Raw genomic sequence first — 22,765 nt, 5'->3', positions numbered from 1 at the left:
ATGTATCTCTTTTACATTTGGAATATATGAAAATGAGGACAGATAACTGAGCTGTAAGCACGTATGATGCCTTTTGTCTCTGCATGCTATTTTTATGTCATCTTCTCTCACGGATATTCAGTGCTGTGGAAGTCTTTTGCTTAACCTCAGGCTAGGGGCCTTTCTTGATTACGTGTGAAACTCAGCACATACATTGGTACTTTCCCGAGTCAGGATTACTGGCTGTATGCTGGTCCAAGATGCAGTCACGCCAGGGGTCTCGCTGACATCAGCAGGCATGCTTGCTTGAAGTTACATCCCTGCTTGAGTTTTTTAGTGGTTCTGCAACTGTAAAATTCCTTGTGCCTGGTAAAAGACCTTTGGGAACAAGTTGTCAGTGCAACAAACACCCATGTAATTGGAGCCTTTATTTGCTGTCATCCAAAGAGAAACCAGGGGATTAAATAAAGGGAAGATTCTGAACTGCCTCCCAGTAGGGCTACTCTGAAGAGACTGATGACTAGTCACGATGATTGTGGGATACCTTGTGTTTCACATTTGGAAAACAGATCTGTAGCCAAATTACCTATCTTGGAGATAAGTGGTGCAGAAAAATGATTTGGAGAGTGATATTCTCTAAACTTTCTGCACAGGAGTGTGATGAATGCACTGATTTAATGGTATGCTAGAAATATGGAACAACAAATGGCCTTTTGAATGAGTAAAAAGACCATTCCAAATACAAAAAATGTTGAGATTATACACCACCAGTACAATATATAAACTAATAATAGTCAGTAATGATAATTCTAAGAATAAACAATTAAACTGTCAGTGATCTAGTGCCCCAGATCCTAATTAAAGTTCATAATTGCAGTGATGCTCTAGGGACCTTTGTGGGAACTACAGAAGCTGGTCCATGTTGTCCATGGTAATAACCAGAGGGACTAAGAAGTCTACCAGGAAAGTTTGCCAGAGCGGTTTATTTTTAAGAGTAGGATGGTAATTAAAATGCAGAGATAATTAGATAATTCACCACTTTTTTAGCTCTGTTAATCTAAAATGCAGTTTTATCAAGCAGACCCAGCAAAATCTAGTATTTTTAAGGCTTTTTAGGTTGGAAAACAGGCTTAATACAGGGACTGCATTGACTAACTAATTTGACTTAAAATCAAGCAACTGTGCTGTATCATTTTGGTCTGTTAGTTGACTTTGAATAGTTTTTATTCTCATTGTGTGTGAAGCCTGCCAGGAATATGGGCAGTAATTTTTGAGTGGCTTCAGGTTTCTGCATCCTTGGAGAACCTCCCGGGTTTGAGTCATGTTTTTACCAACTTTGTAAGTACCTGCTTTGAAGTTCTGCACTCTCCTGTGTTTGGAGAAGGGTGGTTAGCAGAAACGGTGATGAGATGAATGATTACCCTTCAGATATGCAAGGGTCACTCAGCTAGCTTTTTGCCTGTTTCAGTTTAGCCACCTATTGCAGGGGAACAGCTCAAACAGTAAGATGAATTCAAGAAGGGCAAACGCGCTTGCAATCAGATCTGCAATTGATGATATTTGGAACAAATAACTGCCCAAAAGCTGGAGATGAACATTCCCTCCTTCAAGGTATTCCTTGAACAGCTGCAGCTTTTCTCTGTTTAGGTCCTTAACTTCTGGTCAGTTGTTGGGAGATTCATAGAAGGGATGAAGTATGTAGCAGAAAATCTGTGTGTTTTACCTGCATCAGAAGTTTGCTACCTACTCTTTCAGAGGCAACGCATTCACACATCATTGTCACCTCAAACCAGAATTACTGTTGTGCTTTTTACCTGGGTCTCTGTCTTAAGGTGCCTTAAAATGTCCTGAAAGCAATAATATGGAGTCGGAGAAGTTAGTGATGTCTTTACTTGTAGTCCACACTGTCTTCCAGTCAGCTTCTAGTGACAATGCATACCGTAATTTTAACTATAAAATACTAAATTGTTCAGGTATTTGGTGTCATCAGAATCTACTCTCTTTCTCTTTGAGTTCTCACAGAGCTGGGATAAATTGTGATTCTTAAAGTCTGTGCTTAAAAGGGGTAGCTGGAGTTGGATGCCTTCAATCAGGGGTCTTTCTAACAAAAATCATTCCTCCTGTCCTGTCTGTGCCTGCATTTTTGTATGCTTTTTATGAGACCAAATGTCTATTGGCCTTCACTGGTGTTCTGTGGTGTGAGAGCTGAGAGTGAGACAGAGCAGGTTTTTTCTCTTTATCTTTCTCCCTGTCTTAAAGTCATGGTTGATACATAGTAACTTACAAATTTATTATTATTTCTTCCTGTGCTCTCTCATGGATCAAACCCAAGGCAGCCAACAGAAGAATTAATTTTTATCTTGATGCAAATCGTTGGCTGTAAAATTTGCATTGATAAGATCTGAACGTGTACCCAGGGCTTTGGAATGGCAGGCTTCAATTACCATCCTCTGAATGTCATAGCTTTTAGACTCGAGACACCAGTCGTACTACTCCTCTTCAATGATACTACAAATAAGTCAGTAGTACTCGGGAGATTTACCAGCCTGACTTTATTTAATCACTCTGCTTTCAGTTAACATAGTCACCCTAAACAGTGCATTTCCAGAGGATGATTAGATTGTTTCAGATGGTTAAAGACTTGGTCTGCCTCTGCTCTTTCATTTTACAATGCACTAGGAACCTTGTATATTTTTGTATGAACATATAAAAGTCTTAACACTTGTGCCCCCCGATTTCCTTTACAAGGCTTCAAACACTTCAGTTGTTCTTAAATAAATTAATATGTACCGTATAGCCTACTTAGCACTGAAGACAACTTCACATGGTTTCCAGCAGTTCTGGATGGACAACTACTTGTGTTTTCAGTCACAGAAGATGTTTTCCCTGCCACATGCCTGATGATGGAAAACAATGAATATTATAGGCTGAGATTTCAAAGCCATTACAGCTGTAGATGCACAGCTCCCACTAATTTTAGTAAGACTCATGCTTCTAACTCCTGATTTGAAAGTCTTTGCTATAGCATTTGCTATTTTGAAAGGTTTATGTTTTTTTAGAGACCAGCCTAAATGTTTCAGCATCCCTTCCTGAAACCGTGTTTTAAAGCTGCTTTTGCTCCATGCCATCATATCAGGCCTTTGTTCTCCTGTTCTTTCAACCTCAGCCAAACTGTTAGAGAACACATGGACACTTCCTTTTTATTTGCTACCTCAATAATAAGGGCACTCATCTAAGTTGCAGAGGTTAATTTATCTTTTTTGATTGTTTGTTTGTTTGTGGGGTTTGGGACACGTTTGCTCTTGTGGTTCCTCCTCTTAGGGGCTCAGTTTTTTCCTGCTTTGCAGAATAGCCTACGTACCTCTCTCAAAGGTAGAGCTGCCTTCCCAACAATACAGGCAAAACTGAGTTTTGCTGTCCAAAATATGAGGGATGGGCTAGAGCTGCCTTGCTACAGAAGAGCCTGGGAGAAGTCAGAATGCAAAATCACATGAATGGAGTGTAGGATTAGCACGTTCTTACAGCAGTTAGCAATCGGTGCCTCCAGCTCTGCTCCTGAGCTGTTGCTGCTGCCCTGCATGTTTAAATTCCCCCCCCCCAGCAAAAGCAATATACTTTGCTTTTCAGGGCTTTGGGATAGGCAGCAGATCTGGGGCTGGTCTGTCCCCACCTTGTCCACAAACATAAACACACAGGCTATTTGATGTTAAGGAAATGCCTTGTCAGCTTGTGCCTGGAGCCACTCAAGACTCTGGATTCCCCCCATGATCTAGGAGCCTAGAAACGTGAGAACTTCGAGACTCTCTCACACATACGAAAACTTATGACTTAAAATATTTTTAACACTCGTATTATTCTGGAAATGTGAATCCACAATGCAGCTGTGATGAGATGGACACTCACCAGAATGAGCACAGTGGAAAAACTAGAAAGACATAAATAGCAACTGTCCGGATGCTACAGTAGAAATAAATTGGAAGCTGATCATAAGATCCAAGTAGGCATTTAGAGTTAGTGTAAATAGAAATACCAAATTAAGCAAATAACATGTAATTTTGAGATGAATTGCTCTATGTGCCAAGCATAAAACTTTGCACTGACTATGCTCTGTATGATAACAGGAGAACAGGGGAGACATTTTAAAACCTAAAATCACATGAGAAATTGCAAACCACAAAAAAAAAAAAAGTACTTTACTAGAAGTCATGTGCAATATGATCATAAACAAAACTGCAGTATGGTTAAAGACAACTCTAGCTTAGGATAAAGGTTTCCATTATCATGTAACCTGCAGGAAAATCAGATTGTACATCCAAGTTTCAGCTACATTGGATCCTCATTGAAGAAAATGTTAAAAATCACCTGTATGAGCATGCTAAAGCACAGGATAAATGAATGCTTATCCTAATTTCTATGTTAGAATGCACAGAACTCCCTGTTTACTACTTTGGTTCTGGAGTATGTCCACATAAAATAACTTGCATGGCTGAGGCTAAACCAGTTATTCAGACACACAAAGACAACAAATGAGACAACAATAATGGATTTCTGCTTTATCTGTGATTCATGACAAGGGCTAAGCATGCATCCAGATGGAGAAATTATTCCGAGAAGACAAAAAAGACCCCAGAAAAGGAAATGGAGAACTGTGTATCATCTTCATTTAAATAATGAAAGCCATAAGAATTAATAAGTGCACCAAGCTGTTGGAATAAAATTGAGAAAAGAAACAGAGCTCCACAAAATTTCCCCCTCCCCGCTGAATATGACATAAATAATCTTAGAATGAACAATGACTTCATTTTTGTTTCGCTCCACATTTCACTGATGTTGAATTAACAAATGCCTTAAAATAGATTTGTCCATGTGAAGTCACTTTGAAAAGTAGCACTTGCAAGAAGCATTTTAAGCTAGGGAGGAAATTGCAAGTTAAAAAAAAAAAAAATCAAGCCTTTGCAGAAGTACTACGTGGTGGTTTGTACTTTTGCTAGTAAAGAAAGTAATGATTCTTAACAGTGATAAAGTTCAGGCACAGATCTGATTCTACAAGTGCTAAGTGTCTTTCTGATGGAAAGGACTGTAGCAGGGAGCTTCTTCACGAAACACAAATGTGGTTTCAGCTCTTTTTACTGGATTTCCTTATTTATATCTACAAGATGTTATAAACTAGTTGTTCTACTTTGCTCCACCCAACCTCAATTGTATCAGATATCCAGATGTAGAGCTGTAAGGTACAAGACATTTTAAATTTGAATATGGGATGGCTGCAATCCCTGTAACCTGATTTTAAGACTAAAACATTTCTTTTCAGCATTAGAGCACCTTGTTTTCCTCTGCAAGAGACCCTCTAATTCTTATTTTGTAATTTGATTGTGAATTTTGTAATGTTTCCCTTTTTTTATTAAAAGCATGCCCATAAGAAACGAAATTTCACAAGAACCCCAGCTTCAATAAAAAAAATAAATGGGGAGGAATAGGTGAAATCTGCTTCAAAATTCATAATAATAATATCTAAACCACCTTATGATACTTGTTAGGGCATTACTTCTTTTTCTTTTAATATTTGGTACTGGAAACAGCAAAATAGTTTTTGCTGTTGTTGCTATGCCAGCAAATACATTTATTTCTAACATAAATTATTCCAGTTATATAACCAAAACAAACAATTACAGCAAAAGTGACTTTTCACTTTTCACTAAGCTGTACTTAGACATCTAAAATAATGAGCTTGTGGGTATTTTTTGGTTGGCTGATGAACTGGAAAAATCGGGGGAAATTAATTCAGAATTAAATGAAAATGCAAAAATTGGATTTGGAGGAGTATAAAGGGCTGATCTAAAAGAAGAACAGGAAGAACCACTCATTCCAGGTGAATGCACAATGTTGTGTTCATTGAAAATATATGACTGTCCTCAGGTTAGTTACCATTCTTCCTCATTTATTTACATCAGTTTCAAAATGAAATATTAAAATGCTTTATCACCTATCAAAGCTACTTTTTTTTTTTTTTTACTTGTGATATAGTTTCTTCTTTTTATTTCCAGCTGAAAATCATTTGGTCTGAGTTAGAAACTCATTTCCGTTTCCAGGAACCAGATCTTTCTTTTTACAAATTCACTTATCACTGAACTTCTCAGCCATGTGGGGTCCTAAGCCACCCTCCTTCATTTGAATATCTAATTTTAACATTATTATACATTGCCATTCCCTCACACGTCTTATTGTCAGGTGCCAAAAAAGCATCCTAACAAACCCCCCTGCCCTAACATCAAGTTGCAGTCCTAACTGCTATAAAGGCTGAGACTATATATAATTTCACACACCTTTCTGTGGTGTGCTGTGGTGGATTTACATCCTTTTTTGCACATGCAAGATCAGCGCTTTGAGGGCGGCTGCTCCTTCCCTGTTGCTCCGGAGGATCTTGCACTGTGAAGGGTTGGTTCTGCTGGAGGGTGGAGGTGCCCTATGTGCACCCCGTGCTGCAGCCCTGCCTTTTGCCACTGGCCTCCTTTTGCAGGGAGAGACACCGTTCCCTCTTGCGTGCTCTGCTTGGGGTCAAGAGCTTACACCGCCCCACCGCCAGCCTGTCTCCCTGCCATGCTTTGCAGTTCCAGGGCTGGGTTGTGCTGTGGGGGGACACCCGTGCTGCAGCTGAAATGCAGGGGTGTCAGGGGGGCTCAGTGCAATTCAAAGCTTCCAGCTGCTGCAGCATGGCAGAGAAACAGGCTTGAGGCATGGTAAGGTGTCAGGTGTTGACCCCAAGCAGAGCATGCAAGAGGGAACCACGTCTCTCCCTGCACAAGGAGGCTGCAGGCAAGAGGCTGGGCTGCAGCAGCTAGAAGCTGTGCTGTACCAAGCCCACCCGACGCCCATGCGCGCAGCTGGTGGCGCGGGATGTCCCCTCACAGCACAGCCCTGCCGTGAATCTTCAGGGCTGAGGGAAAGGCTTCCAGCCCAGATGGAACCCATCGGATGGAGGTCAATCCGGGACCTCCTTGCGAGGGCGCAACCGGCCGAGCAGGCAGCAGCAGGGGCCCAGCACGCACCTTCACAGCTTCACCTCCGGCGACAGTGAGTGCGCCGTCCCCCCCCCCGTCCCCCGTCCCCCCCCAGCCCGTGCCCTAGCAGCCTGGCCTGAAGCGGGGCAGTCACGGGAACAGTTCCCATCTTGGCTTCTAACCAGGAGCTGCCGTCCCGTCCCGTCCCGTCCCGTCCCGTCCCGTCCCGTCCCGTCCCGTCCCGTCCCGTCCCGTCCCGTCCCGTCCCGTCCCGTCCCGTCCCGTCCCGTCCCGTCCCGTCCCGTCCCGTCCGCGCCCCCTGCCGGCCGCCGCTGCCCGCGCAGGCTGTGAGGGTGGCCCGGCCCGCGGCCTCGGCGCGGGGAAGGTGGCAGGAGCGACCGGGGAAGGCGACGCATCAGCACGGGGGGAGAACGGCTCCGGCGCAGCCAAAATTCGCCGTGTGCCCGGGTGCCGTTACCGGCATTCCCCACGCTGGGGCCCGCCGGCCGTTCTTCCCCCAGCAGCCTGCTCCGTCGCTGCTGCAAAGTTCCATTGCACCGCTCCGGCGGGCGCTTCCCACCCGGCAGGGAGCTGCAGCCTGCCCGCTGGGTACCTTCTCGCATTTTTTACCAGGTCCTCAGGTGCAAAACCCCTGCGGTCAGAGGCTGCTGGCCCGCCTCAGCTATCGATTTACGTTTCTTAAGTTGGTCAGGCTTTTCTCTAGTTTGCTTTTATCTTGGTAAGTTGGTTGGTTGGTTTTCCATTTACCGGTTGCATGGCATCCAGGCAGTTGTAAACTGTAATGTCTTTTTGGATTATGGATGGTAAGATTTCTAATTTTTAATTTTTTTATTATATTTTCAGCAAATATGAACATTTTCCTGGCACAAATGCTCTCTGAACAAGAGAAAATAATTAGCTTCTATCCACATGCACTACTTCTAACTCCTTCCCAGCAGACAATACAAGTGTACTGGTCTGTATCTTAACAAAGAAGTTATCTTTTGGAACACGTACTCAACACCATCCGAGGGCAGAAAATACACAGCCTGATTTTCATTTACACAAAAGCCAATTTATAATGCTCAGGAAGCCCTGCGAGGCTTAAAGCAGATGTCTGCACCCACTTAAAGCTTTCTTTCCACACCGGACTGGCATAGCTGAATAGTTGTTCAGGGCTTGCTGCTGCTGAACCGGGTAAGTGTGCCACACCTAACACCTTACTCAGGGCAAAACTATGTAGATTGCATGTTTGTGTAAAGATGCATGTGTTTTCTTTTGTGGCAGTGATTTTCATACGTTTGCAGGCCCTCTCTTTGAGTCTCAGAAAGCACGCTGACAGTAAGCTGTAAAGACATCTTGTGATTTATTCTCGTCTCAGTATTTTGTACTCTTTTCCTTCCACTGTTGGCATAGAGCTAAACTGTTAATACAGAAGCCATCCAAATACAAAACACACCCTACTATTGTAAAGTGTGACTGTTGAATTAAGTTATAATTGGCTAAAGAGCAAGGAATCATTTGGTATAATTAGACAAGCTCATATATGTATATACAGAGATTTATTTCTGTAGGTAACTGAGTAAAAACAATGCACTTAAGGACTTATTTTCCTATTTAATCTTAATGATTTTGGATTCTTTATGCAAGTGGACACAATGAGAGGAATGGATTCATCCCCTGAAAGGGATGAATACAGTCTCTGCTGGAGGATCAGGATGTCTCAGCTGGACTCCCTTAGTGAAATGGGAATAAATCTCTAATGAAAATACTGAAGTCCAGAGCGTGTGTCTGCCATAGCCCTGCCATCTCAGAAATAAAGACATATGTTTGACTGGTCATGGAGTTTGAATTCCTACTTTTTCTTCCAAGCCATATTAGGGGAGCTTTTCAGAAAGAGAAGAGCTAAACACCAGGAAAGAAGACTCCGATTCCATGAGTGCTACAATTACAGGGACTGTAAGACAGGTATAGGGCATCTTTGAAAAGTAAAGAAGAGGACAGAAACGTGATAGTATTTATTGAGGTAAAGCTCACAACAGGAGAAATGTAAGAAAATCTTGAAGATGCAGTTGCATTCCTTTTTATTGTAAGGTGTAAGGTGTGAACTCCTTTGCCTTTAGCTTTCCTTTCCTTCATGCACAAGGGCTGCATTTCTTCTTCTTTTCCAGACAGTAGTGACAATGAGGAAGAAGGACCAGAAACATGCTCTCTGCAAGACTTGTTTGTGGAAGTCCTGAGGAGGAAGAGACCTCCAGAGTCAGTTCAAGAGAGGAAGGCAGCAAAAATCCATCGCGCGAGAGACAGACAGACCCACCCAATCTTGAATGTGAGCAATAGAGTGGATATTGTTCCATGAGAAAGAAACACCTATTATATCCTGGAACAAAGAATGTACATACAAGGATGTCTTCTCAGTCTTGAATTACATGAAAAAAATAATTATGACTGATGGAGCTTTTACATACTGTTTCACAAATGTGAGACCCGAGGGCCTCTGGCCTACTATAAGCAGCTGGTCAGTGGATCTAGGCTCTAGGACCAAGACTCTCTCCTTCATTTAGGTATTCCCTTCTACCCCTTGCACTCCTTTAAAGACATATAAAACACTGAAAACAGAGGAACCTTTGTTGGAGTTAGGCCTCTGTTGCACTTGCCCATTTAAAGTTATGTTCCAATATGACTTTTCCTCCCTCTTTCCTTCTTTGTCCTCTGACTTTTCATTTTTTTCTTCATTTATTACCTGCTCCTCTCCAGTCCTGTTCCACATGCACAGTCCCTATTCTTAATGCTACTAGTCAGTTACTGTCACAACTCCCCTCCTTCCCTGTTACTACCTCATTTTAGATCATCCACTGTGCTTACAAAATGTATCTGTGGCAGACCCATTAGTGAAACTCTGGTGTTCGTTTAAGATCCAAGATAGTTTTCAACTGCAAACTCAGTGTTTCCCCTTTTCTTCTCCTGCTCCCCCACCTCAAAGCAAAAGCCCAAGTAAAAGTTAGAGGTTCGGTCCTGCTCTTCTGCTTCCAGAGTTCTTTTTCTTGTCTTGTTTTTTTTCAGGTGTTGGCAAAATCTGAAGGCGTTGTTGATGTATTTCACTGTAGAAGACTGATAATCTCAGAGTTACATAGAGCTTTCATGACAATCAACCGTGGAATGGCAGCTCAGGGTAAAAGCAGCATTCTCCTGGGTATACTAGGAGCTGGGTGGTCTCTAGCTCATGGCTGGGTCAGGGGATACTTGGGATGCAATTTTTTTGTAAAGACTCATTGGGGGATTAGTTGGTACATAATAATAAAAAGTAGGGCAGGAAGAGATCTTCAGAGATCATCTCCTTGGCTCAAGTCAAGATCAGTTTATAATTAAGCCACCTCTGACAGATGTTTATCTTATTTGCTTTTAAGAGCCTCGAACAATGGAGATTCCACAGGTCCTTTAAAGAGTCTGATGCTTAACTGTTCTTTCCTTGGAAACTGGTCCTAACATCTAACCTGACTCAGGCTGTAATTTTAGCTCTTCACTCCTTATCCAGTGCTTCTGTCTCTTCTTGTAACAGCCTTTTGCCTGTTTGAAAACTGATATTACCTTACCTCTGATTATTCTTCTCCAGGCTATTTTCCACATCCTCCTTGTGTAGACTTCAAGGGGGTTTTCTTCTGCGTGTATGTGTTTGGTGGAGGGGGAAATCTACCTTGCAACTACCATGGTTGATGTAAAATAAGAATGACAGTGAGGGATAAAGGAGATTAGGAGAAATCCCTATCCTTCAGTAGGTCCACATCTTTCCTAAAGTGCAGTGCTCTATCAGACACATTCCTTTAACTGAGCTCTCACCAGTACTAACTGGAGTCAATAGATGACTTCATGAGTGAGACATGAAACTCCTTTTCACATACTCCAGTGAAACACCCTGTTTTTCCACAGCTATAAAATCCTCTTGACTGATTTCACTATAATGTAAGAAATTTTTTTTTATCAGTTTACCATAAAGTAAGACTGTCATAATTTGTTTTGCATTCTTTCCTCTGCAATTTTTCTAATAATGCTGGCAATAAGGCTTATAATGACAGCTGAAATGTGGAGGTTCAATGCTGCTTGCAAAATGCACTTCTGCATATGCACACAGCATGTAAACAAGAAGTTGCTTTAAACCTGGTACAGGCAGTTTGGGGGTTAATAGTGGGGCAGTGAAACTCTTTCTGTTTGAAAAGTGGGTGAATTTTTCCAAATATCGCCTCAGCAAGTAGGAAAAGGGAAACCTTTCTAGAAAGAAAATATCTTTTAGAACTTTACACCTTTTTATCAGTCATTCTGCATTTCTCTGTTCCCCAGCACAATCCCAACAGTCTGTTCTTGCACCCAAAACCAGCATGAAATATTCACCCCATCCAGCATACTCCTTTTGTCAACATTTTCTCCTTCCAGTAAGTGGCAATTTTAAAATGATTCTTCCTGTGAAGTATTTCTTCAGAGAAAGCCAGGGTCACAACTGGGCCACAGTTTCCTTGCAGTGCAGCCCTGGAGCTCATTCTGGAGCCTCAGCTCTACTCTGTATCAGTGAAATTACCCGTGATTTTATGATGTGGCAGTTGCATGGAAAAAATGGCTAGATAAAGACAAGTATGTCTGCTACACTTGAAATCTGCCTTCCATGCCCAGCAGTGCTGTTTGATTTTTAGTATTTTATAGATACTTTTAATACATACATGCATGCAAATACACACACATGTATGAGTGTGTACATTTGAAAGTGCATCGTTTAGTGAATTCTCCTCATTTTGCTATCAGACTAACATGAAAAAATGAATGCTGTACTGTAGTCAAGGCTTCAGTCCATCGTCAATATATACCTTGATATATATCATCAATGTAATGTCTCTGGAAGGAAAATCCTCTGAACTCCTACGTGTCATGTTATGGGGAATCATGCTAGAAGATCCCCTATTGGGAAACACGTGGTAGCACCTTGAGGAGCTGGAGTGGTTGTACCTGCCTCACGAAACAATAAGCCAGCTGCTGCCCTCTGAGTGCTATGAGTTGTTCTGTCAAGCTAAAAAAAATTCAGAATATGAGACAAACAGTGTATTTTAAAAAGAAGAGTTCCCCCACCCCTCACATCAGCCCTTCAGCGCTGCATGCTTCTTAAAAAGTGGGCCAGGCTAGGGATTTTTGTTGGCTATAACTGCTTCTTTAGATTTGATTTCTCTTTGCTAAAATCAAAAGCAAGTAGGATTTTCTAATGGCAGGGATAGGGTGGGCAGAGCAGCCCCTATCTCATGTGAAGATAAATGGAGCTTTGAGGTGCGAGAGGGAGTGTCATAAGGGGTCTGTGGTTGTTTGTGAGAGGTGGGTTGGCAGGAGGGCAGGGATGGTCTCAGACTCACTTGTGGGACAGTCTGTGGTGCTCCAGGGGACGCTCACAGGGGCATGGAATCACCTACAGTACCTCACGTCACTCATCAAGAGAAATGAAGGCAAACACAAACAGGAGAGAAGTTTGCAAAGAACACCTCCGTATGTAATAAGTGATTTGTATCTGCAGAGTCTGAATGATCACAAGAGCAATACAAATCTGTGGCAGATGTATTCACAATTTGTACTTGAAACACAGGCCTGATTCTTCTTACTTTGCATGTGTGTCAGAGTGCTTCCTTATGTGGAATTACTCAACATTTACAGGTCAGGTGTGATTCAAGCTCTGCGCACATCAGTGGTTTAATTTAAATTAACAGCGACTCTGACAAGCAGCCTTATCGTCAGCAAGTAATGAGTATGCCCTGGCTGACCTGTTTTCTGTCCAATTGGACAGCCCAGATTTGGCCTTCTGGTCTAGATGGAAATTTATCTTGAAACAGAAATGAATGTGTTAATTCTGGTAAAACCCACCCCCCCCACCCCCCACTTACTCTTTTTTACTGAGTGTATAAACACGGCATATTGGGTGTTTAACCAAGATGATGCTGTGGTTCTCTGAAGAGGATGCTATGGACAGTAGAGGGCGCTGTGACCTCAACAATGAACTCCAAACCGGTCCGCGGTTGTACCTCCTTGTCAGCACAGCAGATGGGACAGAGGCAAACGCGTTTTTCCAGCTGAAAGGGAACACCATTTCTTTCATGGTAGTTCAAGAGACTAGAGTGCTGATGTGAAAAAGTAAAGGGGGGACAGACTGATAGGTAGTGTAACACCATGATGGCTACAAACGACCTATATTTCCAACTGGAAATTTGAAAGAAAGGGACGAATTCCATCAAGTTGTTTGATGCTGTGGCACATCTTACTGTTTCAGTTTTTAAAGCCTGATTTGGGTGCTGTTATTAGCAAGGTCTCAGAATGTATAATGAAAGCACACAAATAGTCAGGACCATGCTTTGAGACACATTATCAAAAAGCTGAAAAGGTGAGGAAGGAAACGTGGAAGACAAAAACTGCTGCTGTTAGTGACCAACAAGGACCCTATATGAGATTTTAAAAATCTTTGTGTGTAAAATTTGTATTAAGTTTAAGTTTTGTGTGGGTATAAATTAAAGGATTTGTAGCCTCAGCATATTTTTTTTCTCCTCTTGATAAGGTCTCTGGCAAAAGGACCAGATTTACCAAGAAAAGATGCCCTGCAGCCCTCAAAGTAACCATGTTAGTCACTTCAGTTTGTCACAGAGAATTCACCTTTTCTCAGTCATATACAGAAAGTAAGCAACATTCCCAAGTCATGGCTTTGTCGTTGAAGGGGTGTTTGATGTGTATGATCATCTTGCCTTTGGTCTGATCTGCCATTTCACTTAGTTTTCCAAAGGTACTTTCTGTCACTGTCTGTCGGTAATTAGTCTGCCTCTCCTCTACCTGGTGGTGGAATCACCATCCCTGGAAGTGTTTAAAAAACATGTAGATGTGGTGCTTAGGGATATGGTTTAGTGGTGGACTTGGCAGTTCTGGGTTAACAGTTGGACTTGATCTTAAAGGTCTTTTCCAAACCTAAATGATTCTGTGCTTCTATGATTCCATTCTGTTAGTGGCAGTAAAGGATATACTGAAGTCTCCGCTGAAATGAATATCAGGGTAAGCACAGGGTGAAACAGAAATAAACTGGCTAACTTCTGAAGAGGCAAACTTACATCCTGCTGCTGTTTCCAATACAGCTGTCTATAAGTATTTCACAGTGGTCCACAAGCTTCTCTCACTCTCTTGCCAAAGGAGATTTGCCAGTAAATCTCCAGCAGTGTCGGTTTACTGACTTTGATATGGCAACATGTTTCAAGAGCCCTACTGTTTCTCACATCTGGCTGCTCTGGCAGCTGTTAACTGAAAAGTTATTCTGTGAGCACTTCCAGATCATTGCATTTCTCATGGTTCTGTTCTGAGTCCATTGCTGGCTTTCCCATTTTTCCACCATAAATGTTGTCCATATTCTCAGTCTCACACAGAGATCAGTCGATATTCATATGAACCTGTTCTATTGTTGCCACATAGCTCCCGCTTGTCGCTGCAAGCTGCTTCCTCCATCTTTGCTGATGCATCTTTTGGCAGTAGCTACCTGAGAGACGCACCAGATAAACACTGACTCTGGAAAAAATGAAGCAAAACCATGGTGGCTAGTAAATCAGGTTAGGGTAAGCTGGATCCATCACTTCTGCTTGTAGTAGTGGTTCTGTGGTCCTGAGATAACTCACTCTGTAATCTGTTCCTCCAAATAGAAGTGTAACAAGATGCAGTTGCTGTGGCTGTGAATCACAGCATCTATGCCAAATTAGCATGACTACTCGCTGTGGCCAAATGCCACGCCGTGAGAACGTGGAGTGTACAGCAAGAGATCTTAATTTTGAAAGCTGTAAGGAGATTATGTCATGCAGAGGAGTTAAAAGTCCTCCGAACAGTGAAGAATTACAGAAACATTCCAGGCCCCGGTTGAGAGTTGATGATCCCACTCCATGCTATAAGAAGGGGCATTGGCAAATCTCCCAAATCAGCTGCTCAACAGGGCAAGTGGATGGCTGTGCTGCTTTGATTGCTCTGTCTGCAGCAAGGAAGGAGGGGTAGCTGGAGATTACATTAAATCTGTGAGGTTCCCAGCATAGCTTAATTTGTTTTCCTGATATTCATAGTATTTCTTTTTCCTTTTTCTTTAACTTTTTTTTTCTTTTTTCTTTTTTTCTCTTCTTTTTTTCCCTCCAGAACTGCAGGGAAGCATTTAAGGTGAAAGCATGAAAATGGCACTGGAAACTGAAAGCCAAGAAACCAGAAAAAGTCTGGTGGAGAGTAATTGGGTTTTCTGAGTCACTAATGTTCTTCAGTGTTATTCTGGCAGCAGGCAGTTTGAGACTTACAATCATATTTATAGAAATGAAGGAGGTAATTTCTGTGTCAAAGAAAGAAGGGTCTTCAGGACTTCTCATTCTAAAAATATGGGGGTTTTGTTGCCAAGGTAGGCAAGCTAGGTAAATTGTTCTCATTTGTTTCTAGTAGAAACAAGCTTTTGCTTGTATGAGAAGTTAGCCAGACAGGCACAGATGTTCCGTTCTATGTATTTATATATATATATCTATGTAGTTGAAATACAACTGCAATTGCTCCAGTTATATATAGTTACATATACCTATACAGTTAAAATGCAACTGAAATTTTAAAAGTGAGGAACGATAGATGTGAACAGAGATGTGCAAGTAGAGATCAGACTGCTGTATTACTAACTCACCAGGAGTGTATTTTTCCCTCTTCAGGATACAGGCAAGCATGTTTAAAGGAGTTAACTCAAGGGGGGATATTCGTATCCTGCAAAAAGAGAATTGGCCCCACAAAGCTGTTAAGTAGGACAAGGTACACGCTATAACTTGGTTGCCACTATATTCTGCTGTTTTTTCCCGGCAGATTTCTCCACATACTAACTCCAAGGGCAATCCTGCTTCTTTACTTCTGCTTTAAGAGACCCCTCCGCCTTCTGTACTTCTCTTCAGCCTGGTCGTCACGAGAAGAGGTCCCAACTATTTCTCTTCTCGTAAAGTTCTTTCTTTAGGTAAGAATTTGCCTTCTCTGTGACTGAAGCTCAAGCAGAATTAATAATCAGTGAAATCAGATGTGGCCATATGGTATGGAGCTCAAAATGCTCTAACTGCCTGGCTAGTTACCTGAGGCTCCGAGCTCCACATTGCTGCAGCTATGTTGCTGTCAGCACTCAAAATGAATAGCTTAATGCTGGGTTGAGTACATCTAACCAGGCAAGAGCCACACAATTGTTTGCTGAAGAGACATACTTTCCAGGTTATGCCTTCGTTGCATGCTAACCTTGGATTAAATAAAAACCAAGGAAAGGGAGCCTGAAGCTTGCTACAATGCAGTCCTGCTATTATTAAGTCTGTTGCTGAATGTGTGAAAGTGTGGGGGATCAACACAAACTTCACAGAAGCAAAGCCCTGTGGTAGGTGGCAATAGCAGTCTTGCCACAAAATCTGCAGAATATGCTTTGAGGCAGTGCCACTGGAACAAAGCACAGCAGTACCAGAAACATTATTATAGATACAAAAAGGCAATTCTCTACCGGCACTCTTGTTCAGATCACCTTGGGAGAGAGAAAGGGTTGGCATTGGTAATAAACTGCAAAGTGAAGGTCTCACTTGAGGCAAGAGGAAGAGTGAGAGAACTGGTTGCAAGAAACAGTACCAAAGATGAGAATGAGTGGAGGAAGAGCAAGCAAGCTCTGGACTATTTGGTAATGAGGTGTGCGAGAACTGGTAGCAAGAAACAGTACCAAAGATGAGAATGAGTGGAGGAAGAGCCAGCAAGCTCTGGACTATTTGGTAATGAGGTGTGCATGTCCAGTGTCGTGAGGAACGAATACTACTAGAGAACATATAGGAACTGCCAAGGCAATGTGTCTTACTTGCAGGGCCTGATACCTGAGGACCATGGGTTATCTCCATTGACAGTGTGTCACAACCACCATCCAACTTGGCACCCTGAGGTTGCCGATATCTGACAGAGTGAGTTGGAAATATGAATAGACGGTCCCGTGATCATGGAAACTGTGTGGTCAGAGAGACAGGGAAGACCTACCAGAAACAGGAATGTTGTGTTTCCAGATGTGCTTCGTCCTGGGATGGCAGAAATCTGTAAAGCAGCATTTTACAGATTTTGCTGGCCCTGGACAAAAGAAGTTAGGATAAGCTGATTAAGATGATGTCTCTGCTGTGGCCTAGTATATACCCCTCAGTGAGCTGAAAGGAATCAATCAGTTACCATGTTCCCCAGCCCCTTTTGTTATAAACAGCAAGGTTTGTGCTGGCTTACTGGGATCATTCCTTTTGCTGTGATGGGCAGGATTAGTAATGAGCTACTGTGTATGAAATGTGATGTTGGAAATAAACATAGCACTTCTGGAAAAATATGCAGCTCCTGTGATGATATGAACTCAAGGTTTCTTACTACTCGTGTCTCTTACAGATTGAAGTAAGTGTCATTTTATTTTTAGAGGTGTACTGCTCTACTGCAGCTCTTTTGAAGTAGCGTTAATGGTTTTCTTTAGCAATTCATAGTTGCTGAATACCGGCACCTTCACGTTTAAGAATGTGATATTCTGTCTTTGCATTCTTATAACACTGAAAATCCTTTGAGTTGTTTAGTTTAGTAGTACATGCCTTTGTAATCAGGTTCTGTGGGTGGTAACTTTTGAAATAAATTGCCTGAAGAGTTTTATTAAAAGAAAACAGCCTGAAGGTGATTGATTTGCTTCAGGCTGGAGCAGGCCCAGCTAATCTCAGTGGTCAAGCCATCCTACAGCAATCATTTGAACTCTTAATAATCTCAACCCTTCAAGTTTGTAAGTGCTCCATGGCTCTATTGATTTTGGCAAAAAATGAAAATAGGTTTCAGGAGTTAAAAATCAGCTGAACATATCATATTACTCTTTGTCTATGCTAGTTACATGCAGAACTCCTTCACTGTGTGGAGCCTGTACATGTCAATCACTCAGCCAGCAGCAACGGACTTCTTTGGTTACTAACTTTATGACAAGGCTGCATGATTAAAATCAAATATGAAAAAGCAAACTGTGGAACTTTGTCTGTTGGAAAGCAGGTGGTATATAGTATGTAGTCTTCAAACTCTCTAATGGTGTTCCTTTTATGCTTTCATTTATATTTGTATATAATAAGCACAGATAAATGCTTCTTGAAATGTAAAACTGCTACAGGTAATTTATGTCAGAAGGGCCTGCATGCTCAGGAGACTGGCTGTTTTATGTAACCATATAAGATGGTCAAATGAAAAATACTATTTCTTCCTTGCTCATTTTTTGAGATCTGTGTTATACATGCCCTTTGCAATTATCTCCCCAAAACAGCTGATGGTAGAAGGATGATTCTTCCCCTAACAAGCAAAGCAAGAGCCTGTGTGGACACACAGGCCTTCTGTCAGACCCACAGACTTGTTTGTTTTACCCCGCTGTACCAGTTTGTATCTTTACGCCCTTACTGTGGTAACAACCTTCCTACTACTTCAAAGACAGCAAAGGCCATCCTGATCTCATACGTTTGTCATCTCAGTAGCTGAATCTGGACCAAAATTGTCTTCCTGTGCTAACAATATGCTGACTATGTATTTATTAAACATTTAAAAAATACTATCTCAGTAAGGTATTTGCCACATAAGGCTCAAACCTTGTGTTTCACAGGATAGGATTCATAAACAATAACGAGGAAAAGGAGATGAATATAAAGAACAGAAGTTGTAAATGATTTAGAAAAAGCCCCACATCCATTATGTCAGAGGAAAAGGGTGGAAAGGCCAGGAAAAATAAGCGAAGAGTTTAGTGGAAAGATGATGCTGCGAAAACTCAAACATGTAGGAAACTTGGGAGCAGAGACATAGAGAAAGGAAGAGTGAGCAGGGTAAAGACCTGAAGACAGTGATGAAGAGCACCTGGGAGTCAAGGAACATGTACAGTCAAGAAAGAACTTCCAGAGGGGAAAAAACATAACAAGAGGTCGGGAAGGAAGGTGATATGTATCTGTTTGGAGAGGCAGCTGTTAAAGAAATTATACTCTGCCATATTCAATCAACATTGTCAAAAAGTGGTAATTAATACATCCCTACCGGATGAGGATGAGTCAATGTCTGATCGCTGTTGCGTGCTGAGCAGAAAAGCACGGGGAGGAGGAAAAGGACAGAGAGCTTTGCTGTAACTGGGTCTTGTTCCACGGTTGTGTTGTATATTCACCAAGCTTAAAAAAACAGTTAATTCCAGCAGCTGGCATAGCAGCCATTCACTGCTGCTGGGAGGCACTGAAGAGGACTGCTCTAGGAAAGCCGTGGAACAGCATTTTGGGCCTCGAGGGCCCGTGTCCCGCAGGGTCCCTGTGTAACAGGCCCTTTTAGCCTCTGAACCCGCAGGAACGTTTCGGCTGGAGCGGCCCGTGGCTTGCGAGCCGAGAGCCCGGCCGAGCTCGCCCCCCGGGGACTGCAGGGCTGCGGCCACACCGCTGGCACAGGGCAGGGCGAGCCCACCTTTGCACTGCAAAAGCCCCAGGAGGAGGACGGGGTGTCTTCTGAGGGCGGGAAGCCCCTGGGAGGCGGCAGCACCCCAGCCAGGTCACCTCCTGGCAGTTAAAATAGCGGGATTTGACCGGGACACACACATTCCCTCCTTCACACCCCCCACCCCCGCCTTCTCCCTCTCTCCAGGGAAATCTCGGGTCTTCCCGGGGTGGGCTGAGCCGTTTTCCCGAGCCGCCGCTCGCCAGGCGGCACGGCTTGGCAGCGGGCCGGGGAAAGGCGGCGGGGAGACCCGCCGGAGGGAGGGGGCAGGCGGGAGAGCCGCGGCCGCGCCGGCGGGAGCGGACCAGAGCGGCGGGAGCCGCACGTGCAGCAGAGGCGGGAGCGGCGGCTCCGCGCGGCTGCGGGGCGGTGCCTGCGTGAGCGGCGGGGCGGGGCGCGGGAGGTGGGGGGGGCGCCGGGAGCCGTTACCCGCCCCGCCGGGGAGCCCCGCCCCCGCCCCCACGTGGCCAACCGGGCGGAGCAGGCGGCGGCAGCGGCGGCGGCGGCGCAGCCCGGTGGAGTAGTCACCGGCCGCCCCCTCGCCCCGTTACTACGAGCCCGCCGGCCCCGGCTCCGCCCCGTGGCCTCCGGGCCCTGCCCGGGGGTGGGGGAACCTCCTCGCTGAGGACCGCCCCCCCCCCCTCCGCTTCCCCCCCTCCCCGCCCCGGCGCGGCACCCTGGCCCCGGCGGTGACTATGCGGAGATGGCCGTCCCGAGCCGAGGCAGGAACAAAGAGTCGCCGCCGCTCAAGCCCGGGCACCAGCAGCGCCAGTCGCCGGGCGCCAGCCCCCGCAGGGGCCGCGGGCGCCCGCCGCACTCGCCCGGCCGGCAGGTCCCCGGCGGGGCCCGCGCCATGCGGAAGGGAGGCGGCGGGCGGCGGGGAGCCAGGAGCGACCCCCAGAGACCCTGCCGGGAGGGGCCCGCCGCCGAGGGGGAGCGGGACGTGCTGGGCCGCGACCCCCTGAGACTCCTGCGCGTCTGCGGAGACCGGCTGCGAGGTGAGGCGGGGGTGCGGGCAGAGCCGCCCCCGCTCGCTGGGGCCAGCGCTTCCGCCCGCGGGAAGCGGCCCGGGGCTGGGCTCGCTCCCTCCCCGCTTTCCGGGTGTCGCTACTTGCCCGGCACGGGCAGGGGCACGGCGCCACCCCTCCGGTGGCCCGGGGGAAAGGGGGAGCACCGGGACGTCCCTGCCCGGGCGGGGGCGGCTGGGGGCGGGCGGCCCCGGGGCCTGGCGGCGGCTCCCGGCGGCGGGGAGGCGGGAGCGCTGTGTCCGGCACCGGCCGGCTGCACGTCCGCCCCCCCCCGCCCTCCTGCCCGCTGCGGCGGGGGAGGTTAAAGAAAAAAACACCCCCCCCCCCCCCCCCCCCCCGAAAAAAAGCCCCCAGACAAGACCCGCGGTGCTGCCGGCGAGTCGGGGGCCAGGGGAGGGGGGCAAAGGGCTTTTCAGCACTTGAGCATCCTTCGGGGGAGAAATGGGAAAATGTGCTGTTTGTGCAACTAAACCATGTTAAAACATCCTCCCCAGTTGCGGTGGCCAGCTCGGCTTCTGCTCTTGGCATGACCAGCTTATTTCTTGGTAAGGCTTTGTGGAAAGGGTGGAGGGTTGCCGGTTCTGTAACAGGCTGACTTTGTTACAGCACATTGTCGATAACGTACCTAGGTGGGAATCCTCTTTTGACAAGTTATTTTGTACAAGTGATTTCAGGAATTAAAAACCTGATGGTTTGTGCAGTCACCTTGGTACTCTGCCTGTGATGTTTCAAGCTTTTACATGTAGTTACTAACTTGCTGTATGAAATTTCTTCCAGCCTTTTTTGAAGTCTAGTCAAGGTTTGTACAGCAAGCTAACGCTGCAGAGTTCCGACAGATTTCCTTTTCCGCAGCGGCTGGTCTTAATTGATGCTTAAGGTATTTCTTTTCTTTTGACAGTATTTGTTGACGACAGAAAGGCCTTCGTTGTCAAAGCTGATAGCAAGATATGGCTCACTTTCCTTCTGGGTAAGTAGAAGGAATAGGTTGGGGGAAGACACTGTTCTTTTTACCTACCTTTCTGCGGATTTGTAAACTCTATCGAAATAGATTTGGAAATGTAACTTGGAAAACTAAAATGAGCATAGCATGTTGAAAAGGGACAGGAAAAAGCATCCTACCTGCCAACTTTTGTAAAGCTGTTACTGTAGCAGTTGACGTGGTATCAGAACATTTGTAGGAAAAATAATCGTCCAGATACTTATGGATTTCTCCTATCTGGTCATTAATTTCTAGGGGAAGACCCCCCACAAATGCAACTCTTATTAAGTAATGTAATAAAACCGGCTTGTTTGGGAAGGATTGCAAGTGAAAGAACATACAACTATAGGGGGATGTAAATTCAGATGTTAATATCTTCGGGGATATTTTGGAGTAAATAACAAAATGGCCAATGGCCAAAGTCCTGGAAGAAACACCTGAAGGATTTGCAAAATTAAACAAGAAATGCATTCCTAAAGTTAACAAATGTTAAATAGTAGCATATTTGTCAGATGCGCAATTGGCTGTGCTTTTAACAGTATTATATTAAAAGACTGTCAGGGTATTCCAAAGATGCTGGTACTATTAATCACACCACCAGTAGTCCCTGTTGCCAAAGGGAGTTTCTTCAGTTTGATGAATTATGTTGCAAAGGGGGTAGCAGGGAAAGAACCCTGCGTTTACAGACTAATTGATGAATAAACTGTACCTGATTTGCTTTGTTTACCTCTATTCATCCAGCATTTCCTTGACTAGTAGTTACATAAATGACATAGAAAGGGTAAAGTGATGGTCAAAATTGAAAAATGCTTTCCTTTGATTGAAATTTTAAAGCAGATTAGGTAGAGAGCTTTATCATTTCTGGAGTTTGAATTTGGCTGTCAAACCCAGATAACCAATTAAATACTTCAGGGGGCTATTTGTTAATAGGAATAAAGCCTCGATAGCAAAGTACATAATAGCATACAGTATTTGCAGTAGCAAAGAATGTACATATACTAAATAGGAAATAGTGGTTTTGGTTAGTTTTAGTGGTGTTTGAATTTTTGTTGTTCTTCTGTTGCAGCTTTAAGTTCCAGATTTTAAAAACAGAGGCTCCTATAGTTGGAGCTAGTTTTATTGTGAGGTGTGGGTTTTCTTCTCTTAAGAATTAGCTCCAATTTACATGCAACAATAAAGTTGTCAGATATTCAAGGACGTTCTTATACAATGCTTTGCCCTATTATTTTGTTGTTTGTTTTTTGTTTTTAATGACC

At 44.3% G+C, this 22,765-nt stretch overlaps 2 protein-coding genes across 2 annotated transcripts in view; both read left to right on the top strand.

Moving 5' to 3' along the window:
* Positions 1–16,156, top strand: part of TBX20 (T-box transcription factor 20) — a 57,513-nt gene extending 41,357 nt beyond the window's left edge. Inside the window, exons 9-10 of the transcript XR_005104015.1 lie at positions 4,624–4,627; positions 16,144–16,156. The gene's annotated coding sequence lies outside the window, so the exon portion shown is untranslated. The remainder of the gene's footprint in view (positions 1–4,623; positions 4,628–16,143) is intronic.
* Positions 16,157–20,205: 4,049 nt separating this feature from the next.
* The window catches only part of DPY19L1 (dpy-19 like C-mannosyltransferase 1), a 50,785-nt gene continuing 48,225 nt past the window's right edge, over positions 20,206–22,765 (top strand). The window contains exons 1-2 of the mRNA XM_037385224.1: positions 20,206–20,500; positions 21,429–21,497. Of these exons, the coding sequence (XP_037241121.1) occupies positions 20,206–20,500; positions 21,429–21,497 (364 nt within the window). The remainder of the gene's footprint in view (positions 20,501–21,428; positions 21,498–22,765) is intronic.

Source organism: Falco rusticolus, chromosome 4 (genome assembly GCF_015220075.1).
Source record: "Falco rusticolus isolate bFalRus1 chromosome 4, bFalRus1.pri, whole genome shotgun sequence".
Lineage (NCBI taxonomy): Eukaryota > Metazoa > Chordata > Aves > Falconiformes > Falconidae > Falco > Falco rusticolus.
Note: the sequence above shows the minus strand (reverse complement) of the source record. Positions and strands in the feature narration are given on the sequence as shown.